Consider the following 24,016-nt stretch of genomic DNA (forward strand, 5'->3'; position numbering starts at 1 on the left):
TTTGTTTTCTATACGACTATATAGTTGTTCTTTATTTCTTCAGTTTTAGTTTTTGTTATTTTACTACGTCAAGCTAAACTTTTATTTAATTTCAGTTACATTTTATTTGAGTTAATGTTTATTTATTTTAAGTAACAAAATTGTATTTTAATGGTTTTAGTTTTAGCTTCGGTTTTAGTTAACTAAAATAACCCTGCAACATTTAGCACATTTAAAATGTATTAAATTTAAATGTAATGACAAATAACACACTACAGTTAAAATTATAATCACATACTTTACATGCGCTTTAGCATGTTAGTCAACATCAAAATCATCAAAATTAGTGTACTTCTTTGAACAGATTTGAACAGATCATTAAAACTTAGTGATTTCAAATGTACTTTAAAGTAAATTTTTAATTTTACATTATTACAAAGTGCTGACTTTATAGAGTACAAAGTGTTATAAAAATGTACTTAAGTGTGTCGAGAAACATATTCATGAACGTTTACTGTAAGTAAACTTAAGTGGCCTTTTATTTTATTATTATTATAATATCTACAAGTAAAGTTTTTTTAAATTATTCTTTTAATATTTGAAGTACAATTGCACATTCAATACAATTAGGTGCATTTATTTTTCACAAGGGACACTTGCTCCATAATATCAATCTCTGCATCTGCAGGTCAATAATGTGTGTTTGGAGGACGTGATGCACGAGGATGCGGTGGGCGCACTGAAGAACACAGCAGAGGTGGTCTATCTCAGAGTGGCAAAGCCAAACAACCTGTACCTTACCAACAACTACAACCCACCAGACCTCACAAGCAGTGAGTATACAGCACACAGAAGCACTGTTTCACAGAAAGAACACTGCAAAGTATGTTTCAAGCAAAACTCTATAAAGAATCGGTGGTAAATCCAGCTTTCACTCACTCCTTTGTGTGTGTTCACCCTTCAGCGTACTCTCCGCATCTGGACACAGACCTTGGACATCCAAACTTCCTGGCTTCGGATTACCCACAAGCCCTCACTCCCACTTCACCAAGCCGATTTTCTCCTGTGCTGCATGGCTTGATGGGAGATGATGACTTACCCAGGTAACACGCTCTGAGTAACCGGAAGCTCACGATTCAGCAGATCCTGCACAATCGCAGAGTTAAAATTAATTTGAAACAGAGCTCTCATCACCTTGTATCAGTGTTATTTAGTACTGTGTTAGTAGTAGCATTGTAATAAATTATTATTACATTTTTATTAGGGCTGGACAATAATTCAATATATGTATCGCGATATAATTTTTTTCAATAACGGTGATATGATTTTTAAACACATTTCCGATATTTCGATATACATTACCCGTGTTTCTCATACATTGATTTATTTGTGGCGTTTGACTTTGTTGAATAAACATGAGCACTACACGTTTCAAAATCAAAATCATATTTTATATGAATGTATCTCTGAAGGGAACCAACTGTCTTCAGAAAAGTTTCGATGACATTTTCATTTGATCTGTTAAAGTCAAAAGTTTTTGAACAGTAAGGTTTTAAGTTTTTTCTGGAATTCTCATCTGTTCACCAAGCCTGCATTTATTTGATCCAAAGTACAACAAAAACAGTACAATTTTGTAATTTATTTGTGTGATCAAAGCTGAATTTTCAGCATCATTACTCCAGTCTTCAGTGTCACATGATCCTTCAGAAATCACTCTAATATGCTGATTTGCTGATGATCAATATTTAAAACAGTTGAGTACATATTTTTCAGGATTCTTTGAATAGAAAGACCCAAAGATCAGCATTTATCTGAAATAAACAGCTTTTGTTACATTTATGCACTATTCCATTCAAAACCTTGGAGTCAGTATAATTAATTCATTTTTTTGGAAAGAAATGATAGAAATTAATACTTTTATTTGGCAAGGATGCTTTAAATTGATCAAAAGTGATTGATAAAGACATTTATAATGACACAAAAGATAGTTTTTTTCAGATAAATGCTGTTTTTCTGAACTTTCTATTCATCAAAGAAACCTGAAAAAATTCTACTTAGCTGTTTTTAACATTACAATAAATATTTTTTGAGCAGTTTATCAGAATATTAGAATGATTTCTCATGTGACTGGAGTAATGATGCTAAAGATTCAGCTTTGAAATCACAGGAATAAATTACATTTTAAAATATTTTAAAATAGAAAACATTTCAAAATGTTACTGTTTTTGCTGTATTTTGGATCAAATAAATGCAGGCTTGGTGAGCAGAAGAGAATTCTTTAAAAACATTAAAAATCATACTGTTCAAATACTTTTGACCGGTAATGTATGTTAGCCTATAGTTTGAAGTTAAAGAGATTAATAAGGTGAGTCTGAGATGTTTATTTGACATTTCTTGGTTGTATGAAGGCTAAATACAAATAAAAGGTGAACATTATTTATTTGTGCGTTTTAATTTTTTTAAATTTTTTATAAAATATATAGTTTTATAGGAGGAGGTTTCGTAGACTTGGGAAATTTATTTTTCATAAGTTTGTAGGTACAGACATCTGTTGCGGCCATTCTTGGCAGTTTTTATGAGACTTTTTTTAAATATCGTTCATATCGGATATTGGAATTACATCGTATCAACTGAAATTAAGAAATATATCGTGATATAAATTTTGGCCATATCGTCCAGCCCTAAGTTTTATTAACATTTTGAAGTAGCTTTTATTTTTATATTTTCTGTTTCCATTTTAATTTTAAGTTTAGTTACAATTGTATTATTTTTTTGTTAATTTTATTGTATATTGTATTGATTTTTCATTCAGTTTTAGTTTTCATTTTATATCAGTTCATGTTTATTTTATTTCAAGTAATATAGTTTTTACTGGTTTTAGTTTTAACTATAATAACCCTGCCTCTGATAAATAAAATACAAATTAATCATCAGCAGCAGAAGTTAAAAATTGAATTTTAGGTTCAGTTCCCACCTATGAAGCAAACAGGAGCAGAAATTGTACTGCGTATTGTTTTGAGGGCTTATTTGAAATCTTATGGATTTGATATGTGACATTTATTCACTAAACAAGAATGACTGAGTGATATCAGTGACACTTCCTGTTTGGTTTCTCCAGTTACATACAAGCACAAAGCCCTAGCGCTAACATTTTTAATAATATTTCTTAAGCACATGGCTACAAAGTCCCTTTTAGACCAAATAACATATCCAAAAGCTGTTATTTTAAATAATTATTATAATTGTTTATGTTATATTTATTGTTAGCTATTCAAATAAGCCTAGTTATTCAAATGAAGTGCTACACTAGTAGGTGGTGACCAGTTCGTTATATTACTCAGTTAAAATATTAATTCAGAGGCATATGGCACAATCATTAACCCAAAGTTGATAAGTAAATCCTTCAAGATGAGATCAAGTTCTGCCTGAATATAAATTTTTCCCCCCAACATTTTGTCCACAAATGACAACGAAGCAGGGCCTGACTTTTACAAAATTATAGAACAAATAAAATAAAAATGCGAATGAAAAAATGAATTATCCGTTTCAGTAACTTTCATAAAGAGTGTTTGGAAAAGTATTTTGCTTGTGTTTCCATATGTGCACCTAAGCACTGCATTTCCAATATGCTCTTTACAATGCATCATTTTACATGTGTGTGGTCAACCAATATTTTTAGTCTATTGATAATGCTTTAAACTACCAATAAAAGTGTAGTGTCAGGTCTTTTTAATGCATTGCAACCTTATTTAAATCAATTCTGCAGATTTCCACAGATTTTCTTCTTAGAGCAGAAAATGTTTACTGTGTCTATATATTTTGTTCCTTGCCGCTGTGCCTCTGGCTTCCTTACTGAGGGACTGAAGGACTAAATAATTATGGAATAACTTTCTATCTAGAAGCTCCCTGATAAAATAATGTGGGCAATATAACCAGAAGCTTATACCACAAAATGAGTCATTTTCACATTATCACAATAATGATATATTTCACAATATAGTAACACAATCTGAAATTAGTTTTGTCATTACACTGAAACTTTGGTAATGAAATCAAAACCATATGTTTTATATTTCTCAAAATCACAGCTAAATGTTTGCAAATTAACTGCAATAACACTTAATTTCACACCAGCCTTTTCACCAACTGGTTACACTCAAGATTTCATATTTAGTTTTCTTTGTTGCTCTCAGAATTATGGGAGCTTGTTTTCTCCACTGAATAAAAAATAAAAAGGTATTTGTTCATTTTTATTTTAGAACTTTTTTCCTGCAATTGTGAGCTTAAATCTCGCAATTCTGACTTTTTTTCTCAGTAATGCGTGATATAAACTCACAATTGTGCTCTATAAAGTCAGAAATTGGAGATGTAGACTTGCACTTGCAAGAAAATATCAGAATTGTGAGCTGACTTTTTTTCCTCAGAATTGGACTTTATAACTCGCAATTTTGAGTTTTTATCTCGCCATTGTGAATTTATTTCTTGCAATTGCAAATTTACATCTCACAGTTGTGGCATTTTTTTTCTCAGATTTGCTGTCATGTTTATTGACTTTTTGTTGGGTTTCCTGTGATGTCCTGAGTTTCCTTGTGGATTTATTATGAAAGTACAGTTGGTGATTCTGCTGAGCACTATGTGTAATCCGAGATTTAAATGTGCTTTTCTGAGAAAAAAAGTCTGAATTTTGAGATGAAATATCACAATCATGTTTTGTTTTGTTTTATTTTGACATATTTCATGTGGTCGAGCCATAAAACTGCTAATTGGAAATTGTAAGACATTATAGAAACAACAATACGATTTTCAGTAAAGCTGTTTTGAAACAGTGTGAAAAGCTCTATACTTGATTTAATAAAAGAGCATGTTTTATCTAAAACAGCTTTCTAAATCAACAACAGTTTAAAAAATTTATATATTAATAAAATGTTAGCTTGCAAGCATAAATATGCATCAAATCACTCACTGTATCTGACTGACAGCACTGTGCCGCTGTTTCAGGTTCAGTTATATATGAAATAATGTGTATTATCACCTTGGAATTCTTTTTGTAATTTATCTTTACCTTCTGTTATTTCTTCGCTCTGTCTTGTGTCTCAGGGACCCGAGGCGTGTTGTGATCCACAGAGGATCGACGGGTTTGGGGTTTAATATAGTTGGAGGGGAGGATGGTGAGGGAATATTCATCTCTTTCATCCTGGCAGGAGGCCCTGCGGACCTGAGCGGAGAACTACGCAAAGGAGATCAAATCTTAAGTGTGAGAACATGCAAACACGTACACATGTACTCATGTATGAAAAGCATAATCACAGTTTGAAATGAAAGGCTCTGCTTTCACATGTGCTTTTGCATTGTGGGGATTTAACAAGCAGTTGCAGTCAGTACAGAATTTAAAGTGATGATACATTTAGCAATAGCCATGATGTTGGTCAGTAGATCAATATGTTTAATGATTAGTTATACATACTGTATCTTGTAATGGAGACTTCATCCGATTGATCCTGACAAGCATCTTTGTCACTGTGTCATGTAGATATACAGTATATACCTGACAATCAAAGACAAAGTGCAAAGTATAAGATACAAATGGTCTTTACACCGAAAATAGAAAACAAATAAATCCAAAACATCTTGACCAGATGCTGATGTTGGTAACCAAACAGCTGACAGTAGCCACTGACTTCCACAGTATGGAAAAAAATACTATGGAAGTCAACAGGTACCGCCAACTGTTTAATTACCAACATTCTTCAAAATATCTTCTTTTGTGTTCAACAGAAGAAGGAAACTTGTACAGGTTTGGAACAACTTGATGTTGAGTAAATGACAGAATTTTCATTTTTGGGTGAACTATCCAAAAGAGCTGTTTGGATTCATTCATGCCAGCATACAGGGATCTGAATAATAAAATGGGTAACACTTTATTTTAGGGTCTCTTAACTAGTTGCTTATTAGCATGAATATTACTAGAATATTAGCCATTTAATAGCAGTAATTAAACACATATTAATGCCTTATTCTACATGACCTTATTCTACATCCCTAATCCTACCCAATACCTAAACTTAACAACTACCTTACTAACTATAAATAAGCAGCAAATTAGGAATTTATTGAGAGAAAAGTCATAGTTAATAGTGAATAAGTGTTCCCTATTCTAAAGTATTACCATAAAATGCAATAAAGAAAAGTAAATCTAGCAATGCAACAGTATTTATAATGGTGTAGCGTTGCTGCTGTTTTCTTGTTTAAATGTAATTTGGCAGTAATGTTACAGTAATATTTTAAGGCTGTAGTGATGTGTGAGATATGTGATTGTAATGCTATGCATGTGTTTCTCAGGTGAATGGCGTGGATCTGCGGGCAGCTACACATGAACAAGCAGCAGCTGCCTTGAAGAATGCAGGACAGACTGTAACCATCATCGCTCAGTACAGACCAGAAGGTCAGAACACACACACACACACACACCTGACTGAACACACTGGGTCCAAAGTTGACTCTTGCCAAATGCAGGTAAAATGGACAGTGTTTTAGGTATTTTGTTAAATAGTGCAAACACATTTATAAATTTTTAATTCTGGCATAAGTGTTCAAATACATTTTGGAGTATTCCTACCGTTGAAGTAGGATTTTTTTTTTAATTGATCTATTCATCCAAAAAATCCTGAAAATCTAAAATTAGCACTAGAAACTGGAAACAGCACAACTGTTTTCAACATTTTAATTACTGATAAATGTTTCTTGAGCAGTAAATCAGCATATTAGAATGATTTCTGAAGGATCATGTTACACTGAAGACTGCAGTAATGATGCTGACATTTCAGCTTTGATACATTTTACAATATCTTCTTTAATTAAATTTTGTTTTTACTTTTGATCAAATAAATGCAGCTTTGGTAAGCAAAAGAGACTTTTTTTTCAAAAACTGTCTTACCAACCCCAAACCTTTGAATTCTGGTGAATATTAAACTCTCACACACTTCACATCAGAGTCCAAACTGACACAAAAGGTTAATTTCTCACGAATGTAGCTCCTATGTGCTGTGCAGAGTTGGATAACAGTTGTTTGTTTGTTCAGAGTACAGTCGATTTGAAGCTAAAATTCACGACCTCAGAGAGCAGCTGATGAACAGCAGTATGGGCTCTGGAACAACTACATTACGAAGTAACCCTAAACGAGGATTTTATATCAGGTAAACATACAACATACACTACAACTACAAAAAAGGCAATAATTCGACATTTCAAAGTACACTTTTGAAAGTGCACATCAGTGTACTCTCTCTTAAGTGGCCTTTTATTTCATTTATATTATCTGCAGTTACAGTTTGTTACAGTTTCTACAGTCTTTAAATATACTTATAAGATTTTAAACACACTGCAAGTGCACATTCAATTATTTTTCACAAGGGTGGATTTCCTAAATAGCCAAATACTACATTTGTCAAAATGGTCATAAACAGAGCACTCTGCATATACTGTGTCCCATAATCCACTGCACTCAACTTGACCTTCCGTCTCCAGTGTGACGAATGAACTGGATGCTATATATACCACGATTTTTACATCTCTTTCTCAATATTTATGTTTAAGTTGCAACATAAAGGGATCATACTGCGTACTGTTTAACATAGTCCACACTGCACAGTATGCAGAAAGCAAACAGAGCCAATGATTAAAAAAATGAAAAAAAGGGTCAAATAAAAGGTCCGTGTTGCTCAATTTGCCCAATTCCATGCTTTTCCTTTGATTTTTTCTTTTTTAACCCCCCACCTCTCTCTCTCTGTCCTCCTTTATCCTTCCTCTCTTTTCCCCATGACTTATGTTCTCTCTCTCTCTGTCGTTTGGCAGGGCTCTGTTTGACTATGATAAGACAGCAGACTGTGGTTTCCTGAGTCAGGCCGTGGGCTTTAAGTTTGGAGATGTGCTGCATGTTTTGGACTGTGGAGATGAGGAGTGGTGGCAGGCCTGCAGAGTCAGCCCACAGGGGGATGAGGAGGAGCTCGGTTTCATCCCCAGCAAGAGGAGGTGTGTGTGTGTCGTTGCTTTCTCTCGTGATATCTGCTCTGTTGTCCTTGAACATAATATTCAAGCAGCTTAAAGAGGCTTTTTAGCTTTTAACTCTCTCTCTCATTCTAACCCACTGTTACAAGGACGTGCTCTAGAGACGTGCTCTTCAGTGTCACGTGATCCTTCAGAAATCATTTAATATGCTGATGCGATGCTCAAGAAACTTTTCTGATTATGTGATCTTCTGAGTATTAATGTTAAAAATAGTTGTGCTTCTTATTATTTTTGTGGAAACCGTGATACATTAAGTTTTTCAGGATTCTTTTCCGCATTTAAACAGCATTTATTTGAAATACAAATATTTGTAACATTATAAAAGTTCATGAAAAGGAAAAAGTTCCATCACATACATTCTGGTATTCATATATGAATCAGGCAACCAGGTTTATCGGCTTTACACTGTCATGACAGAAATAAGAGATTTTATTAAATCAGTCTCATGTTAATGTTACGTAACGTCACTCTGAGGGAACACGGGACTTGGGAATTCGACGAATAGAAGTTTTAATGAAGAGCAGAGAATAAACGTTTCCAACAACGTACATAACTTTAAGACTCGACAACACTAGACATCAAACTGAATGCTTATAAAGCAAATGGAAACAAAGGAGTAAACGAGATAATTAACACAAGACAGGTGAATAGGATGAATCATTAACTAAACAAGGACAGGAACTACCACATAAGGGCAAAACAGAACTGAAAGGAAACCGACACGTGACAGTTAACATATATGATTTATGGCTATAATCTCAAAAGAGTATGGGACGAATTCACTAAACATTTGTGACATTTTTGCATGTGCTATTTCAGCTCAAATGTACTACTTCATTTACCACCTGGAATCCAGTTTAACCAGGTGCTTTCTGCACCAGGGGTGTGAGATATGTGTCGGCTATGATAATATCTTAATTGCTGTTTTAATAATGTGTGAGATGACATTATCCAGTATGTCACTCACTTCACAAAAACACACCATGAGAGTCCAAGCATTCACTGCATGATGTAGCCTCTTATAATCCAGTTAGCTTGCCTTCAAAATGTAAGATTTCTTGGGGGAAAATTAGTTTTCTTTTAAAAGATAAGGTATAGTTAAGCAAAATCACGCAGTCATATTAGCTGTCTTGTTAAAGTCTCAGAATGACTTACAAGATGGCGAACTGCTTTTTTTAATTTTTGTGGAATTGCCCCCTCAGTGTTCATTTTCCTGTTTATATGTGTATCTATACATCTTCTGTCGTTCATTCAAATCAATCTCTTTTCCAGGGTTGAGAGAAAAGACTGGTCGCGGTTGAAGTCAAAAGAAAGGGTGAGATCCTTGCTAAAACACAAACAGCTGCTTGCAGTTCATCCCATTCAAATATTTTTCTTTAAATTACTCCAAAAACATTTGGCGGCTCTCCTATAAGATTTGTTTTTCTTCTCTATAATCAGTTGTGATGTGTTTAGAGTTGCAGTGTTGTGTGTTTGCAGCCCATTGGGAATCTATCAAGCAGTTGTTTCATGAAACTCCTGGGCATTGTGAGCTTGTTCTGCCTGTAGGGCGCATGCTGTAGATACAGATCACTGCACTCACAAACACACACATGCATTCAGCACATGTGCTCAGTGCTCTCTGTACGTTTTCCTGGGAAATTAATGTTTTAAGCTTCATATCTTTTACCTGGGCATTTCAGCATTGTGGTGGTATTTATATATAAAATTACCTAAATTTACATTTGCAGAAAAAACTTAAATGCACAGGGAAAAAGTCCACATGCTCATTTTACGCTTTGTTACATTTTTTTTTTCCAGATGCCATTTTATTACCTTGTGAAAAAATTCAGTGCAAAATTTTGTAAAAATGTAGTATTTAGTGCAAATCTTAAAAGTACTTCAAATCTAATAAGTAAACTGTTTATATACTATATTTTTAATAAAAAATAAACCATACTGACAGATAATAAAATATTAACATATATATATATATACAGTATATACAGGGTGAGATTTGCCGGGGGGGATGGGGGGTATTTCACCCCCTCTAGTTTATGCATCCCTGCCTCTGCTGAATTATTTTTATTCCCGGTGGGGATAAAAACATCCCGCGATCACGCTCCGAGGTCCCGATCTAACTCAAATGATTCATGATACGCGATCCGATTGGATCGCTTTGAATCAGTGAATAATTTTGCGACTCAATGGTTTAACTGATTCGGAGTGTCAAAAAGCTCTGTTCATGCTGTGTTCTTTGCTCGCTTTGTCTATATAATTTGTTCGTTGCTTGAATAACCGTGGAAATGAAATCATTACAATTAATAGGCCTAACTTACAATGTTTTTAATAGATTGTGATCACGTTAAATACAGTTCACGTCATTTCATGACATGACACCCATTATACTTGCCTTGCCTAAAAAGACGGGTTTATGATATGCTTTATTAACAGATTACACTAACATTAGGTTACTAGGCTATAGCCTTACCCTTACCTTCCACCTATGGAGAGATAAAAAAAAGTTTTCAAAAGCACCCCCCACCTTTTTTTTTTTCACAAATCGCACCCTGTATATATATAAAATGACTGTAGGAATTGTTATTTTTACACACACAGACTAAATCCAGAAGCTACAGTACTGTTAAAAGTTTTAGGCACTTGTGTAAAAATGCTGTAAAATGAGGATGCTGTCAAAAATGATGTCATAAATAGATTTTCTTTATCAATTAACTTCTATTAGCTCAATTAAATCAACATTTAGTGTGACTGTCCTTTGCGTTCAAAGTAGCTTTTGCCCTCGGTGCACTTGCGCATAGTTTTTCAGGTAGCTTTGCAAGAAGGTCTCTTGACGCATCTTAGAGACGATGCTACAGTTCTTCTGGATTTAGTCTGTCTCAGTTTGTTCTGTTTCTTCATGTCACTCCAGACAGACTGAATGATGATGAGATCAGATCTCTGTGTGGAGCACTGTCAGACTTCTTGTGCAAACAAAAATCTCACTGGATTATTACAATTAATGGCAAAATGAATGTTTGAATATGTAAACTCACACACTACACCATAAGATAAATAGAAATGACTGACTTAAAACCATTTTTTAGCTGGTAAACAAATACTAGTGTTTAATAATTTTGGCCACCACTGTATATGAATCTAAACATGAATATATAAAATTGTATACATTGCTGTTCTTTAAGTGTGCTTACAACAAGTCTACCTTTATAACTTTTTCTTAACACAATTAAGTACAAAAAACTGCTCAATGTAATAATTTTAAATTAAGTTTAACTTCATTATTTTAAAAAATATATATATTTTTTAATTTAAATAAGTACACTTATTTTGATGTATTGACTAACATACTAAAGCACATATAATTTTAACTGTAGTGTTATTTGATATCACATTTAAAGTTAATATATTTTTAAAGTACTAAACTGCATCATTACAAGTGTGTAATTATAGATATATTTAAGTACATGCAAGCCTCAATAGAAATTATGTTAAAGTGTATTTTAGTTTACCATAGATGCTTGTCAGTACATTCAGCAGTACACTTTAACCATATTTCAGACAGCTACAGTAATTATGTATAATTTATATATAAAGATGTACTTAAGTCCTACTTAAGTGGGTTAAAAGCAACTAACTGCATTTTAATATGACTTTAATCTATAATACATTTTCATCTAACTGAAATTAGCATGCAATTTGATGAAAACATTACATTCTGTACACACTTAAGTTAAGTATATTCTTTTAAAATATGTTATTCCGTATTAGTAAATTGTATAAGTTTTAAAGTATACAAAAGTGTACCTTTTCTCATAACAATATTTTTCCTTTGCTCATCTCATAAATATAATCATTCTGACAAGACTTGGGGGTACAGCCCTGCATTTCAGCTTGGGCCCGATGGGCCTCGACTTTTTTACATCCCTAGGGCCAAGCTTCGGGCCAATTTTCACGTCATAGTTCAGACTCGGGCCTGTTTTATGTTTCTCCTTATTTTTATATTTTAGACCTCCATCAATTAGTGATGAAAAAAAAATTGCCATGCTGGTGGAAACAACACGAGACCGTGCTACCACGACTGTCAAGAGCAGCTCGACGGTGTTTAGTGTCTCCACCAGCAGCAGCAGCGAACACAAGTGACTTCAGTGCAGCTGAAGAGTTCCGTGTTCAAATGCTATGGCTATAACCAATAGGCTAAAGCTTGCCACAAAGCCCCAGCAAACGTAATTACCATGAATGTGTCCGGGGAAAATAGTAAGGAGATATTTGAATTATTTACTAATAAACTAGTGTTTTCTGAGTCCGTTTTGCAAGGATGAAGTTGCTGATCCTGACTCGCCGTCTCCTCATTAGCCGAGAAGTGCATCTTTATTGATTATGATTATGATTATAATAAAAGAGTTTTTTTTTTTCAACTTTTTTTTTGTTAAGTGGTAATTTAAAGCTTTCTATAGATATATTTATCATGTCTGTGAGGCATGTATTCGCTCAGCTTCAGTTAATTTTTGTGAAGCGCTCCTGTTCAAGACGAGATAAGCACATCAGAAAGCAGAAAGCACATCATGTTTGTTTTCTTTGTTTTATAAAAGCACAACGTTTTGTTGATATTGTGAGTGCACACAAAGAAAAGTAGACCCTTTACAGTTCCGAATGATGTATTACTCTTACCTTTATTAGAAAAAATGACGGCGTAGGCTATTTTAAGTTGTTTCCACTGGAAAAAAAAAGCAAGTGTTTGTCCTGCAGAGCAGGCTTTAGCTTACACTCTCTGCACAAACTTGGATATAGGCTAGCACACATTATTAGTATAGTTCAGGTTTAACGTTAAAACATTGTTATATGCTTGAACTGTTTTAGTATATATATATATATATATATAGATTTTATTTTAGGCAAGTCGTGATGATTTGGGAAGGCTAAATTGATCAAACATAGGCTATGATCAGCTCACTGTCTGCTGCTGGCTGCTTGGTCGTTACTTTAAAAAAAAACTGGACTATTTTAATTGCTGAAACAGTAGTATAAGCTGTTTTGGGAGGGGGGGGGCTCGGGTCGGACTCGGGCCGGTAATTATGATAAGCTGTCGGACACGGGTCGGGCTAGGGCTTGAGCGTCTCGGGCCGGGCTAAGACCTAAATTTGAGGCCCGTGCAGGGCTCTACTTGGGGGCAGCATTAGCGCTGCGTCTCATACACTTTTATTATTGGCCACAACAAATGTTGCAATAACTGGATGTTTCCATCTAAACTGATGCAGGAAACAGTCTATTACAATTTAATAAGCATTGTACCCTCTATATCCTTTTGACAGGACCGAAGTCGAGACAGTACAGGTTCACAGGGTGAGTTACAACTGCACAGTAGAGCCCTGAATACTGATACAGAGTTAAATGTTTTGTTGTTGCATGTATTACAAACAGAAACTGATGTATGTGTATTTGTTGTCTTTCAGGAAGGGAAGAGCCAGTACGGAGTTACGAGACAGTTGGACAAGTGGAAGGTTGTATAACTTAACTGAGTCACCATATGTTGTGTCATTTTATACGCTGGCTCTGATCCAAACCCTAGTGAGATGCCTTGCGTTCTGCGGTCTGTGTAAGCAGCATCCTAATTGAAATAAAAACCTCATACTGTATGTGGTTCAATTCAGACACTCTACATATATAGACAGCAACCACTCAAACAAATAGCACAGATAAGAGCAAGACTAATTACACACTAACGCTGAAAGTTGATTCTAATATTTTGACTTTTGATGTAAAACATTATATTTTTAGATGTAACTACTGTTATTGATTTCAGTACTGAATAATAATGTGTTAAAAAAAACAGTTTTTGTGTGGGAGTATGACATTTTTGGGGTGATTATTAGAATGAGTAATCAACTAATCTTCGATTATTTCATCAATTAATCAATAGGCTTTGATTAATTATTTAGCTTTTGTAATTTGTTAAAATATTGAGTTATACACATTTTATACATATTCATATACATACAGAGCTGTTTTATAGCAGAAAACCCAAGTTGTAATTTTAACTGAAAAGGACATTAGTATGGTTTATCATGTTTAATACTGATAAAATAAAAAAAATATATATATAAAAAAATAAAGCTGCTTGCTTTAAAGGGGACATTTTACGCCCATTTTCCACAAGTTGATATGATGCTTTAGGGTCGTCATGAAATATCGGTAACTTTGTTTAAAATTCCTTGATGGTCGTGTAAAGCAACATCCTTTGTACCATGTCAAAACGTGACTTTACTGTAGTGCCAAATGGCCACTCGCAAAGACCCGCCCTCCTTAGTTACTGTTGCTATCTCTGACAAACAGTGCCTCTCTCACACAACACGTTCTCACGCAGTGAAAAATACATTACAGTGCAAAGAGGAAACTGACAACACACTGACAGACAAGACAGATCAGGTTACCTCTAGGATGAAACAAGGTCTCAGGACTCTCAGCTTTCAAATTTTGCCATTTTTAAAGAAATTCAAACAATAAATACTCTTTTGTGGCTCTTTAATGACAGATATTCATTAAAGTATTGCCTCAGTTAAAGCGGTACATGAACCAATCACCTTTTTACATTTACTTAAAATATTTTTCTGATGTTCACGCATGTTCATTTTGTGCTTTATTTCAACCGCGGAACACACTATTTTTCAAGTTTATGTCCACCGAAGTTAATGTACTCTACTGTCTGGTTTGTGGTGGGGATACAGCTGTGGCTACTGGGCATGCGCACATCAATATGGCGTATTTTTTGTCACACTGTACAATAATAATTGCATTATCGTTTAGGGTTGGGGTAGCTGTACACATTAATAAAACATAATCTAATAGGTAGAAATTTTCATTTAGTTTCCGGCCGTATCTGTTGAACAAGATGGCGGATTCGGCATTATGATTGCAGAGCTCATGCAAACATATCCACATAGCTATGATGAGATGCTTTCTTAACTGCTGTTTTCCAAATAAATGTTATTGTGTGTAGATATTGCACACATTCATATAAACACTGCTCTCTGTAGCGTTTGGATGTTTTCGCTAATATTGTTTGCGGATATCCTACTTTTTTTTCCCCCGTACCAAAGAATGAAAGAACTTTGCCGTGAGAATATCAGGGCCTTTACACATGACAGTTTTTTTTGTTTGTAATTTTGTAAAACTTTCCCACACTCTGCTGGTTTGGATTCATTTGCATGTGTCATAAGCATGTCTTCTTGTATTGGATTGCATCAGGGAGGCCTGAATTACAGTCTTGCACTACAGCTACACTGGTAAAACCACGTTATTGCAGACCCTTACTTTGGGTCATATGAGATCAAATGATTATTCGACAACAAAAATATTTGTCAGCAGTTTTTATTGTCAACATTTTCGATGATGTCGACTAATTGTTGCAGCTCTAGAAAAGTGGTCTTTGTAGGCAGCTTACCAGGGTTGGGAACTGAGCCACTGATCCTTCATATCGTTGCTATTATTTCTCTTCACTTCCATTTTGTACTCACATAGTCTCTCTTGTGTCTCAGTGCACTACGCGAGGCCGATCATTATTCTGGGCCCGGTGAAGGACAGAGTGAATGATGACCTGCTGTCTGAGTTCCCAGACAAGTTTGGCTCTTGTGTCCCTCGTAAGTATTCTTCAACTCTGTTGTCACACTCAGATGCATATTGCTCACAAACATGACAAGAACCTTCTAAACATCAGCCAAAATCTGATTTGGCTTTATGCACTTTCTGGGAGTCAGGGTGCAAATTTTGTGAGGTTTGAGGAATCCAATTTTGAGGTGTATCCTTGAACACAAATAGGGTCCTTTGAAATTAATTCGATTTTTTTCCTGAATTCTCTTTTATTTTTTCCCAAATTCAGGGTTTTGTTTTTTTATTTTAATTGTTCTGGATGCCGTTTTAATGATTACATTAAATTTTAGTAATAAAAAAAGTAATTCATTGAAATCATGAAACTTATACAATTTGACAATATATTAAAGACATTTCTTACATTTTTTATAATAGAGTTATTTATTTATTTTCTAGAAATTCTGTGATGTCTCTTTTATTTATGATTTAATTCACATTCAAAAATGGTGGTAATCAAATGAAGGCTTAACATATTTGCATAGTAATTCATCTTTTAAAATGTAATCATATGAAAATTAAAAAATCCTTATTAAAGAGAGGTTTATTATTAATCAAGTGAAATGCTCATGAAATGACTCTCACTGCAGCTCTGGAAATAAAGTTAATGTGTTCATGTCTTCATGTCGAGACGGCAGACGCTGAAAACACGACGAGCATCACACATGATTGAGGGTGTACCAGACAAAACTGCACCAATAATTCCCACAGACAATAGGTTTAAAATTAATAAATAGGTTTAAAATCCACAGACACTAGTCCATGTCATGATTTGATTCAGATAGTTTTTATTTATTCATCCAAAATTTGCCAAATTCCATTTTTATGACTGGATTTCATGAGTCTGTCCGCATTTTCTACAATGCGGAAATCATAAGGCCCTATACATATTTAATCTAATCTTGCTGTCACAGTTGTACCTGAAAAAACCCACCAGTCTTCAGAACCTTTTTTCTATGAAGTCTCATCACTTATAAGAATAAAAAGCTCAAACAAAATTAGCCATTTTTAACACAGCTGTCACATTAAGCGTAACTGATGTCATACTCACAGGAAGATGTCATCTCTCTTCTCAGATACGACACGACCCAAGCGGGAGTATGAGGTGGATGGGCGGGACTACCATTTTGTTTCATCGCGGGAACAGATGGAGAAAGACATTCAGAACCATCGTTTCATCGAGGCGGGCCAGTACAACAGTCATCTGTACGGAACCAGCGTTCAGAGCGTCCGAGAGGTGGCGGAACAGGTTAGATTTGAGTTTTGGACAAAATAATAAACTTGTGTATCATTTTTGTAAATCTTAATATGGATGTCTGTGTGTTTGTGAGCAGCAGGGAAAGCACTGTATTCTGGATGTGTCCGCAAATGCAGTTCGTAGGCTACAGGCTGCACAGCTTCACCCAATCGCCATCTTCGTACGGCCCAAATCACTGGAGAACGTCCTGTACGAAATGACAAACAGCTACACATATACTTCAAATCTACTCACAATTGTCCTATTTAACAATAGTGTTGGGGTTAAAGCATTACAAGTAATGCAAGTTACGTAATCAGATTACTTTTTTTTCGAATAACTAATAAAACATTAGTTTTTCATTCAAAAGAAAATATCTGAGTTACTTTTCAGATAAATAACATACAATATGTATGACAGTATGACAAAAATTTGCAATAATTATATATGTTAAATAACACAAATATCATTCATGTATTTAATCCCATTTTATTAACCAATGTCTTCGCTTCTGATCTTCGATGATCCAATTCAACCATACTAATAAGCAAAAAATTACTTTAGATAGATGTAACATTTGTGTTTTATTTTGCAATCCAGAATGGTTTGAGCTGTGCTTTCTACTGTACAGACATGAATTTACATTTCCTTTAGCCTGAGGCGTATTCATTTCATTTTTGTTATGAAAGGGCTTTTACCTTTGCCAAAAAAAACTTTATATTAAAAGCATGCAAGCAAGCCCATCCCAGAATTAAAAAGTAACTCAAAAGTAAAGTAACATTTACTTTACATAAAAAGTAAGTGATATAATTAGTTACTTTTTTAGGGAGTAGCGCACTATTAGGTTCCACTTTATAGTAGGTGGCCTTAACTACTATGTATTTAAATAAAAAAATAAGTACAATGTAGGCCATATTACATTGCAAAACACTTTTGCTGCTATTGAGGTGGGATATGGGTAAGGTTAGGGACAGGTTTGGTGGTAAGGGTAGGTTTAAGGGTGGGTTAAGGTGTAAGGGATGGGTAAATAGTTTAATTATAAATGTAATTACAGAAATGAATTACAGATGTAACTACATAATGGTATTTTTTAAAATAAGTGCAATGTAAGAACATATGCACACAATAAGTGCATTGTATCAAATGATTAATTTAAATGTAAGTACATAGTAGTTAAGGCCACCTAATATAAAGTGGGACCCAATATTGTAATGCATTACTTATAAAAGTAACTTTCCCCAACACTGACAACAGTTAAATGACAAACAAAAACGCTGTTTAAATGACATTTGATGGGGTTTCTGCTGTTTTATCCAGAGAGATCAACACGCGTCTAACTGAGGAACAAGCCAGGAAAGGTATGGACCGCGCTATTAAACTGGAGCAAGATTTCCTGGAATGCTTCTCTGGTAAGACAGTCTCACACATAGCCCTCTATTGTCCTGGTGGAAAACTCATGCATTTATTAATTACTAGGCAATACCTACTGCAACTGACATGGAGTTTTATCATTTTAACGTACTATATTTGGTCTTGGCGGACTGGATCTGCTACGCATGCTGCTTCTGCAGAGCAAGCATGGACTTGCTACTCCCAATAAATACACAGACATGCTGCTGTGAGCATGTAAAATATTCCATTGCTGCATGAATAAGGATACATAAATCCCATAGTAGATCTAGACAGATGGAGCTAGGGAGGTGGCAGGTTTGAGATGCAGGTGCACTGCAGGACCAGCTTACAACAAACACTGAACCAGACTATTTAAATACTAAGCAAGCAATCTAATTGGCTGCAGAATCAACTGAGGCCAATCAGCTTGTTCCACTTAGTAAATGATGTGATTTCAATCAGGCTATATGTAAAAGCCCTTTTAGTTCTCATATATCTCGATTTTCCAAAACCATGGCGGTCTTTCTTCAAAGAAAAAGTTGTTGAGGCGGTCCATTTAAGATGAAAAATATCATATTTTAAATAATTTTGAGACATATTGATGTCCCCTTGGAAATTTCCAGAGGCGCCCTTGTTAAGTAGGCGTACCCCTGATATAAACATTTGCATGAATTGGACAGTTTATGCAAGTTTTTATGAACTATTACATTAAAAACATTTATTGACTTTTACACAGACGTCACATTAATGCAACAGTTTGTGACATTATTACATACAGTCTAAAAAAGGGCAAAATCGTACAATAGTATCCTTAAAGGGACAACTTTGTACCGTATCTACTCAGAAAAGGTTCATTTTAGTTCCTTCAATATTACTGCTTAATATGCATCTTTCAGGGAGAGAAATGATAACTCCAGCAAGTTGTCCATTTAAGGGTACTGTCATAGTTAAATCATACAACAATGTATAACTGCTTCACATAACTTCATTTTACACAAAAATTGTGCGTGTGTTTCTAGAATGATGCCCATTCAAGGTACATCGATATTGCACATCTTTAATGTGCCATATGGGGCTCGTCCACAATCTTCTCATAATGTAACAAATTCTGCTCACGCTTAGATCTCGAAGTCATTGGTCAATTATCAAACCGCTTCAAATGTAATACTTTCACTGTTTTTACATACCCGTTGGATTTCAGTTCAGTTTGGATCACACATGTGCTGATCTGTTTGCATAATTTATTCGAGTAAATCCTGCAATGATTTATACCTGCCATTCTCTTTCTGTATCGCAGCGATCGTGGAGGGCGACAGCTTCGAGGAGGTTTATCATAAGGTGAAAACTGTGATCGAGGAGCAGTCAGGGCCTTATATCTGGATTCCCACCAGGGAGCGTCTGTGAGAGTTCACCCAGAGCCAAACCACCTTGCCCAGTCACCATTTGGCCTGCCTGCCCTGGACTGTGGAGCTCCGACTCGCAGAGCTCACGAGAAACAGACAGAGAGAGAGAGGGAGAGATGGAAAGAGTGAAAGCGAGGGAGAGAAGTCACAGAGACACCAGGAAATGATGGAGTGGAACAGCACAGGAGCTGGCTACACCGCATCTGCCTCTCTTTTCCTCCTTTTCCTAGCTTTGTAACTTCCTTTTTCTGCTTTTAACTTCCTTTCTCTCAGTCCTTCTCTGTTTCTTTCTGGCTTTCTCTCTGAATAACGTCCTTTCACACAGGACTGGTGAGCTGTTTTTACTCTGTCACAAACTGGGATGCTACAAAGAAATTTTGTATATTGTCCGATTCCCTCTCGCTCTCTCCAAACAAGACAGGAAGTGGAGAGAGATGAGCGACCGCCTTGGCTTTTACTGGAATGAGACGTTCAAGAGCTATTCCTGATTAAAGGAGCTCGTTTTACAGTACTAAAGGAGAACTGAACTGAAATGTGAAAGTATATTTATCAGTATCAATAATGCGCTGAAATCTTCAATATCAAAGATATTACGACTACTCAGAGACTGACGTTCACCCACAGTTATCAGCATCAAGGGCGTTTAATTCCTTTTAGAAATTTGAAGTGCTTGACGAGTGCTTCCTGAAATGCAGGAAGTACCGAGCTGGCAAAACTAAAACGTTTGCCTCAGTCCTTCGAATGTTACCCTTAAATAGTTTGCAGCTAGTTCATCACATTGAATGGATAATAAGGAAGGAAAATGGGAAGATTGACGCAGACTGTGACTGTCATTCTGCACATCATAGAAAGCCACATGCTTGATATTCCGGGGTCTGTTTTCTTTGATTTTCTTGCGCTCTGGCACATTTAGACACCCGCCAACATAGAGTTTGTAATGTTTGCCTTCTTCTATCTGGATCTTCTTGCAACAGCCAGATTGATGTTTTCCTTTGAGCTGAAATTTATTTGCTCGGTTGGATTATTTCCCTGAGTGCCACAGCTCTCAAACACAATGACTGCAGGCTGCTCTTTAATGTGCAATATCGGGCTCTTCCATAATCTTCTCATAATGTAACGAATTTTAGCCATGCTTAGATCTTGAAGTCATCGGTAAATTATCAAACCGCTTCAAATGTAATACTTTCGCCATTTTTTAAACAGGATTTCAGTTCAGTTTAGATCACACTTGTGTGCTGAGTGGCTACGTTCACACCACAATCCAATTCATTAAATATATATATATATATAATTGATTTAATTTAATTTGTAAAAAAATATTATAATGATATATTCAGTAATTATATTGGGATATTTAATTATTTATTTATTATTATCTATTATTTATTTAACACCTTGCCTTCCTTCATGCCAGTGGTTGTTTTCACTGTTCTCTGTCTTTTTCACAGCAAAGGTAAACCAAGCATCATATTATGACAAGTAGTAGCTTATTTTAATGAAATATAACTTAATAATTATTTCAATCTCAAATATTTCATTGTAGAATAGTAGATGTTCTGTTAGTGGCCCTTTTTTGAGAATGCTTTTCTCATATAAGCTCAGGATAGTTGTTTGTGAAGGCAATGGGATGGTGTATGTATATGTGGTGTCATCAGAAAATACAACACAATCTCATTTGTAACTATCTTATATTTTGGTGAATCGGTGGCTAATTCGTATGAATTTGTACCAACCTATTCATACAGTTTCGTGCGATCACCCTTCGGACAGTTAAAGAGTTAGTTCACCCAAAAATGAAAATGCTCTCATTAATTACTCACCCTCATGTCGTTCCAAACCCGGAAGACCTTCGTTCATCTTCGGAACACAAATTAAGATATTTTTGATTAAATCTGAGAGCTCTCTGACCCTCTGTAGACAGCAACGCAACCGCAATGTTCCCAGGTGCAGAAACGTAGCTAGGACATCGGTAAAATAGTCCATGTGACAACAGTGGTTCAAACGTAATTTTACGAAGCTACGAGAAACCTTTTTGTGCAAAGAAATCAATAATAACAATTTATTCAACAATTCTTGTCCCTGAGTTACCGAGTTACTCTGCATTGAAGAGTAATCAGCTTTGTTTACGTTCAGCATGTATGCGCTTTATCCTGAACGTAACCAACGCTAATTGCGCTGATTACGTTTTGGGGTACTCTCCGAAATGGCAGAAGACGGTAACTCGGGGACAAGAATTGTTGAATAAATTACTATTTGGGAACATTACAGTTGCGTTGTTGTCTATGGAGGGTCAGAGAGCTCTCAGAATTCATCAAAAATATCTTAAATTGTGTTCCGAAGATGAACAAAGTCTTCCGGGTTTGGAACGAGTAATTAATGACAGCATTTTCATTTCTGGGTGAGCTAACACTTTAAGTTTAGGGGTGGAGCTTTGTGCTTTTTTCTAAAAAAAACGTACGTTTTCGTACGCTTTCTACATCATATAAATTCATACAAAATTGCCACCTTGTGAAATAGTTATGTTTTCTCATAAAATGGGGTTGAAAAATCGGCAACGTCAACTCATTTTTCTGTGACTCCAGAGTGATTAGTCACAAGACGTTTACGTGACGTTTTCCCCGTTCAGCTGCAATGTGAACGTAGCCTTACTGGCCTTTCATTCAGCCCATCTCTAAACTCTCCAGACAAACATACACACACATACACACACACAAACACACACACACAAATACTATCAGGAAAATGGTGTATTGTACAGTTTTTTATGCTGTGTATCAGATTAACTCTTGTAATCAGACCAATGAGGCTACTTTGATGCATCTCCATGGCCAGTCAGTGGACATCATCACGCCAGTTAATTGGTGGGTCGATGATGCTGCCGTCACCGAAGTGAAGAGGATCGGGTCTTAATGATGCTGGAGTTTTATTGGAATACGATTGTGGGTTCATTATGTTTGATGAGATAAATTAATGGCTGTAATGCCAGAGAATAATCAGCTTAGCTAGCTAAATTTAACAATCCAAGCCTGCCTCCAACTAATTACTCTTCTCAGTGCAAAACACTCATTTGTAAACAATTTTACCCATAATTCTTTGGGTTGAAAAAGCGCCCACTTGCACCCTGGCCGACATGAGAAATGCAGAATGCTTTTTTACCCTTTTGTGCCGTGACAGCGATGCAGTAAAAATCGATACAGAGCTCAGAGGGCGTCATATTCAAGGTCTAAAGTAAGGATGGAAACGATGGTTTGTCCAGAATGCAGTCCAGGGGTTTGCATTTGATTTAGTGAGATTTCCTGTAAATCAATGCCATGGACATTACTATGGTGATTTATGGAAACAGACATTGATTGAGACTGTTGTGATTGAAAAAACTGGCACCATTTGTGTCAGGCCATAAAAAAAGAGTCTACTAAGAAGATGAAGTGAAACACGTGCACTTATTAAAGGGAAGATTTGATCAGACGTGATGAACAACAGATGGTTTCTGGTGGAAGGCAGAGGAATACAGAGCGATCTGGTGGCTTGTTTACTTTGACTTATTTTCTTTTGACTTTTTGCGTTTGAATTTCAATATATAAGTGTGTTTGGAGTGCAGTGACAGCTCTTTTCTTGCCATTATTTTTATTTATAGATTTTATATAATTATTTAATTGTTTACTGCTTTGTTTACATCTGGGTTTTGTGTGAAGACTGAGACGCTTTTGTTGTGGTTTCCAAAGTGGAGCTGCACACAATCAAATGTGAAAACTGAAACTAAAAATTAAACTTAACTGTGAAATTAAATAATAATAATAATAATAATTTCAATAAAAAAACAAAAGAAAAAAAAATAGCTTGCACGCATTACACATTCTGATACTTTTATAAACATAGCCCATAAATAAATTTCCCAAATCATATTATTGGCCACACGAGAAATGAAAAAGAAGAGCGTATATTACGGTTTGTATGAGCTGCACAAAAGTGTTGTACACACACATACACACACCACACACACACAATATATTACCAAGAGAAATATATGACTTCACTCTTACTAGAATGAATTATGAGTTGAATTTATTTATTTATTTATTTGAAAGAATCAAATGTATTTTATCGATTTGTATTTGCCATAACATATTATTCTAATTATCCAGAACAGATTGAACATATTGCTTTTATTTTCAAAAAATAATAATTATGAAAATACAACAATGCCATCTGATGCAAAGTATATTTAAATGATTTATCTTAAAAGAGAGATTTACCAATGACAGTATCGGATTATACAAATGTTTAATTTCAGTGAGATGCTTGT

At 35.1% G+C, this 24,016-nt stretch overlaps 1 protein-coding gene across 1 annotated transcript in view; it reads left to right on the top strand.

Annotated features, from left to right (window-relative positions):
• Nucleotides 1-19,818, top strand: part of dlg4a (discs, large homolog 4a) — a gene marked incomplete at its 5' end in the record, with an annotated part of 163,705 nt that extends 143,887 nt beyond the window's left edge. Inside the window, 13 exons of the mRNA XM_079419726.1 lie at nucleotides 668-812; nucleotides 944-1,082; nucleotides 5,077-5,233; nucleotides 6,319-6,421; nucleotides 7,058-7,172; nucleotides 7,831-8,007; nucleotides 9,316-9,358; nucleotides 13,478-13,538; nucleotides 15,573-15,674; nucleotides 16,758-16,930; nucleotides 17,016-17,128; nucleotides 18,236-18,327; nucleotides 19,608-19,818. Of these exons, the coding sequence (XP_079275852.1) occupies nucleotides 668-812; nucleotides 944-1,082; nucleotides 5,077-5,233; nucleotides 6,319-6,421; nucleotides 7,058-7,172; nucleotides 7,831-8,007; nucleotides 9,316-9,358; nucleotides 13,478-13,538; nucleotides 15,573-15,674; nucleotides 16,758-16,930; nucleotides 17,016-17,128; nucleotides 18,236-18,327; nucleotides 19,608-19,714 (1,527 nt within the window). The 3' untranslated portion in view covers nucleotides 19,715-19,818. The remainder of the gene's footprint in view (nucleotides 1-667; nucleotides 813-943; nucleotides 1,083-5,076; nucleotides 5,234-6,318; nucleotides 6,422-7,057; nucleotides 7,173-7,830; nucleotides 8,008-9,315; nucleotides 9,359-13,477; nucleotides 13,539-15,572; nucleotides 15,675-16,757; nucleotides 16,931-17,015; nucleotides 17,129-18,235; nucleotides 18,328-19,607) is intronic.
• Between the last annotated feature and the right edge of the window lie 4,198 nt (nucleotides 19,819-24,016).

The sequence above is a fragment of the Barbus barbus genome (genome assembly GCF_936440315.1).
Source record: "Barbus barbus genome assembly, chromosome: 6".
In the NCBI taxonomy this organism is placed as follows: Eukaryota; Metazoa; Chordata; class Actinopteri; order Cypriniformes; family Cyprinidae; genus Barbus; species Barbus barbus.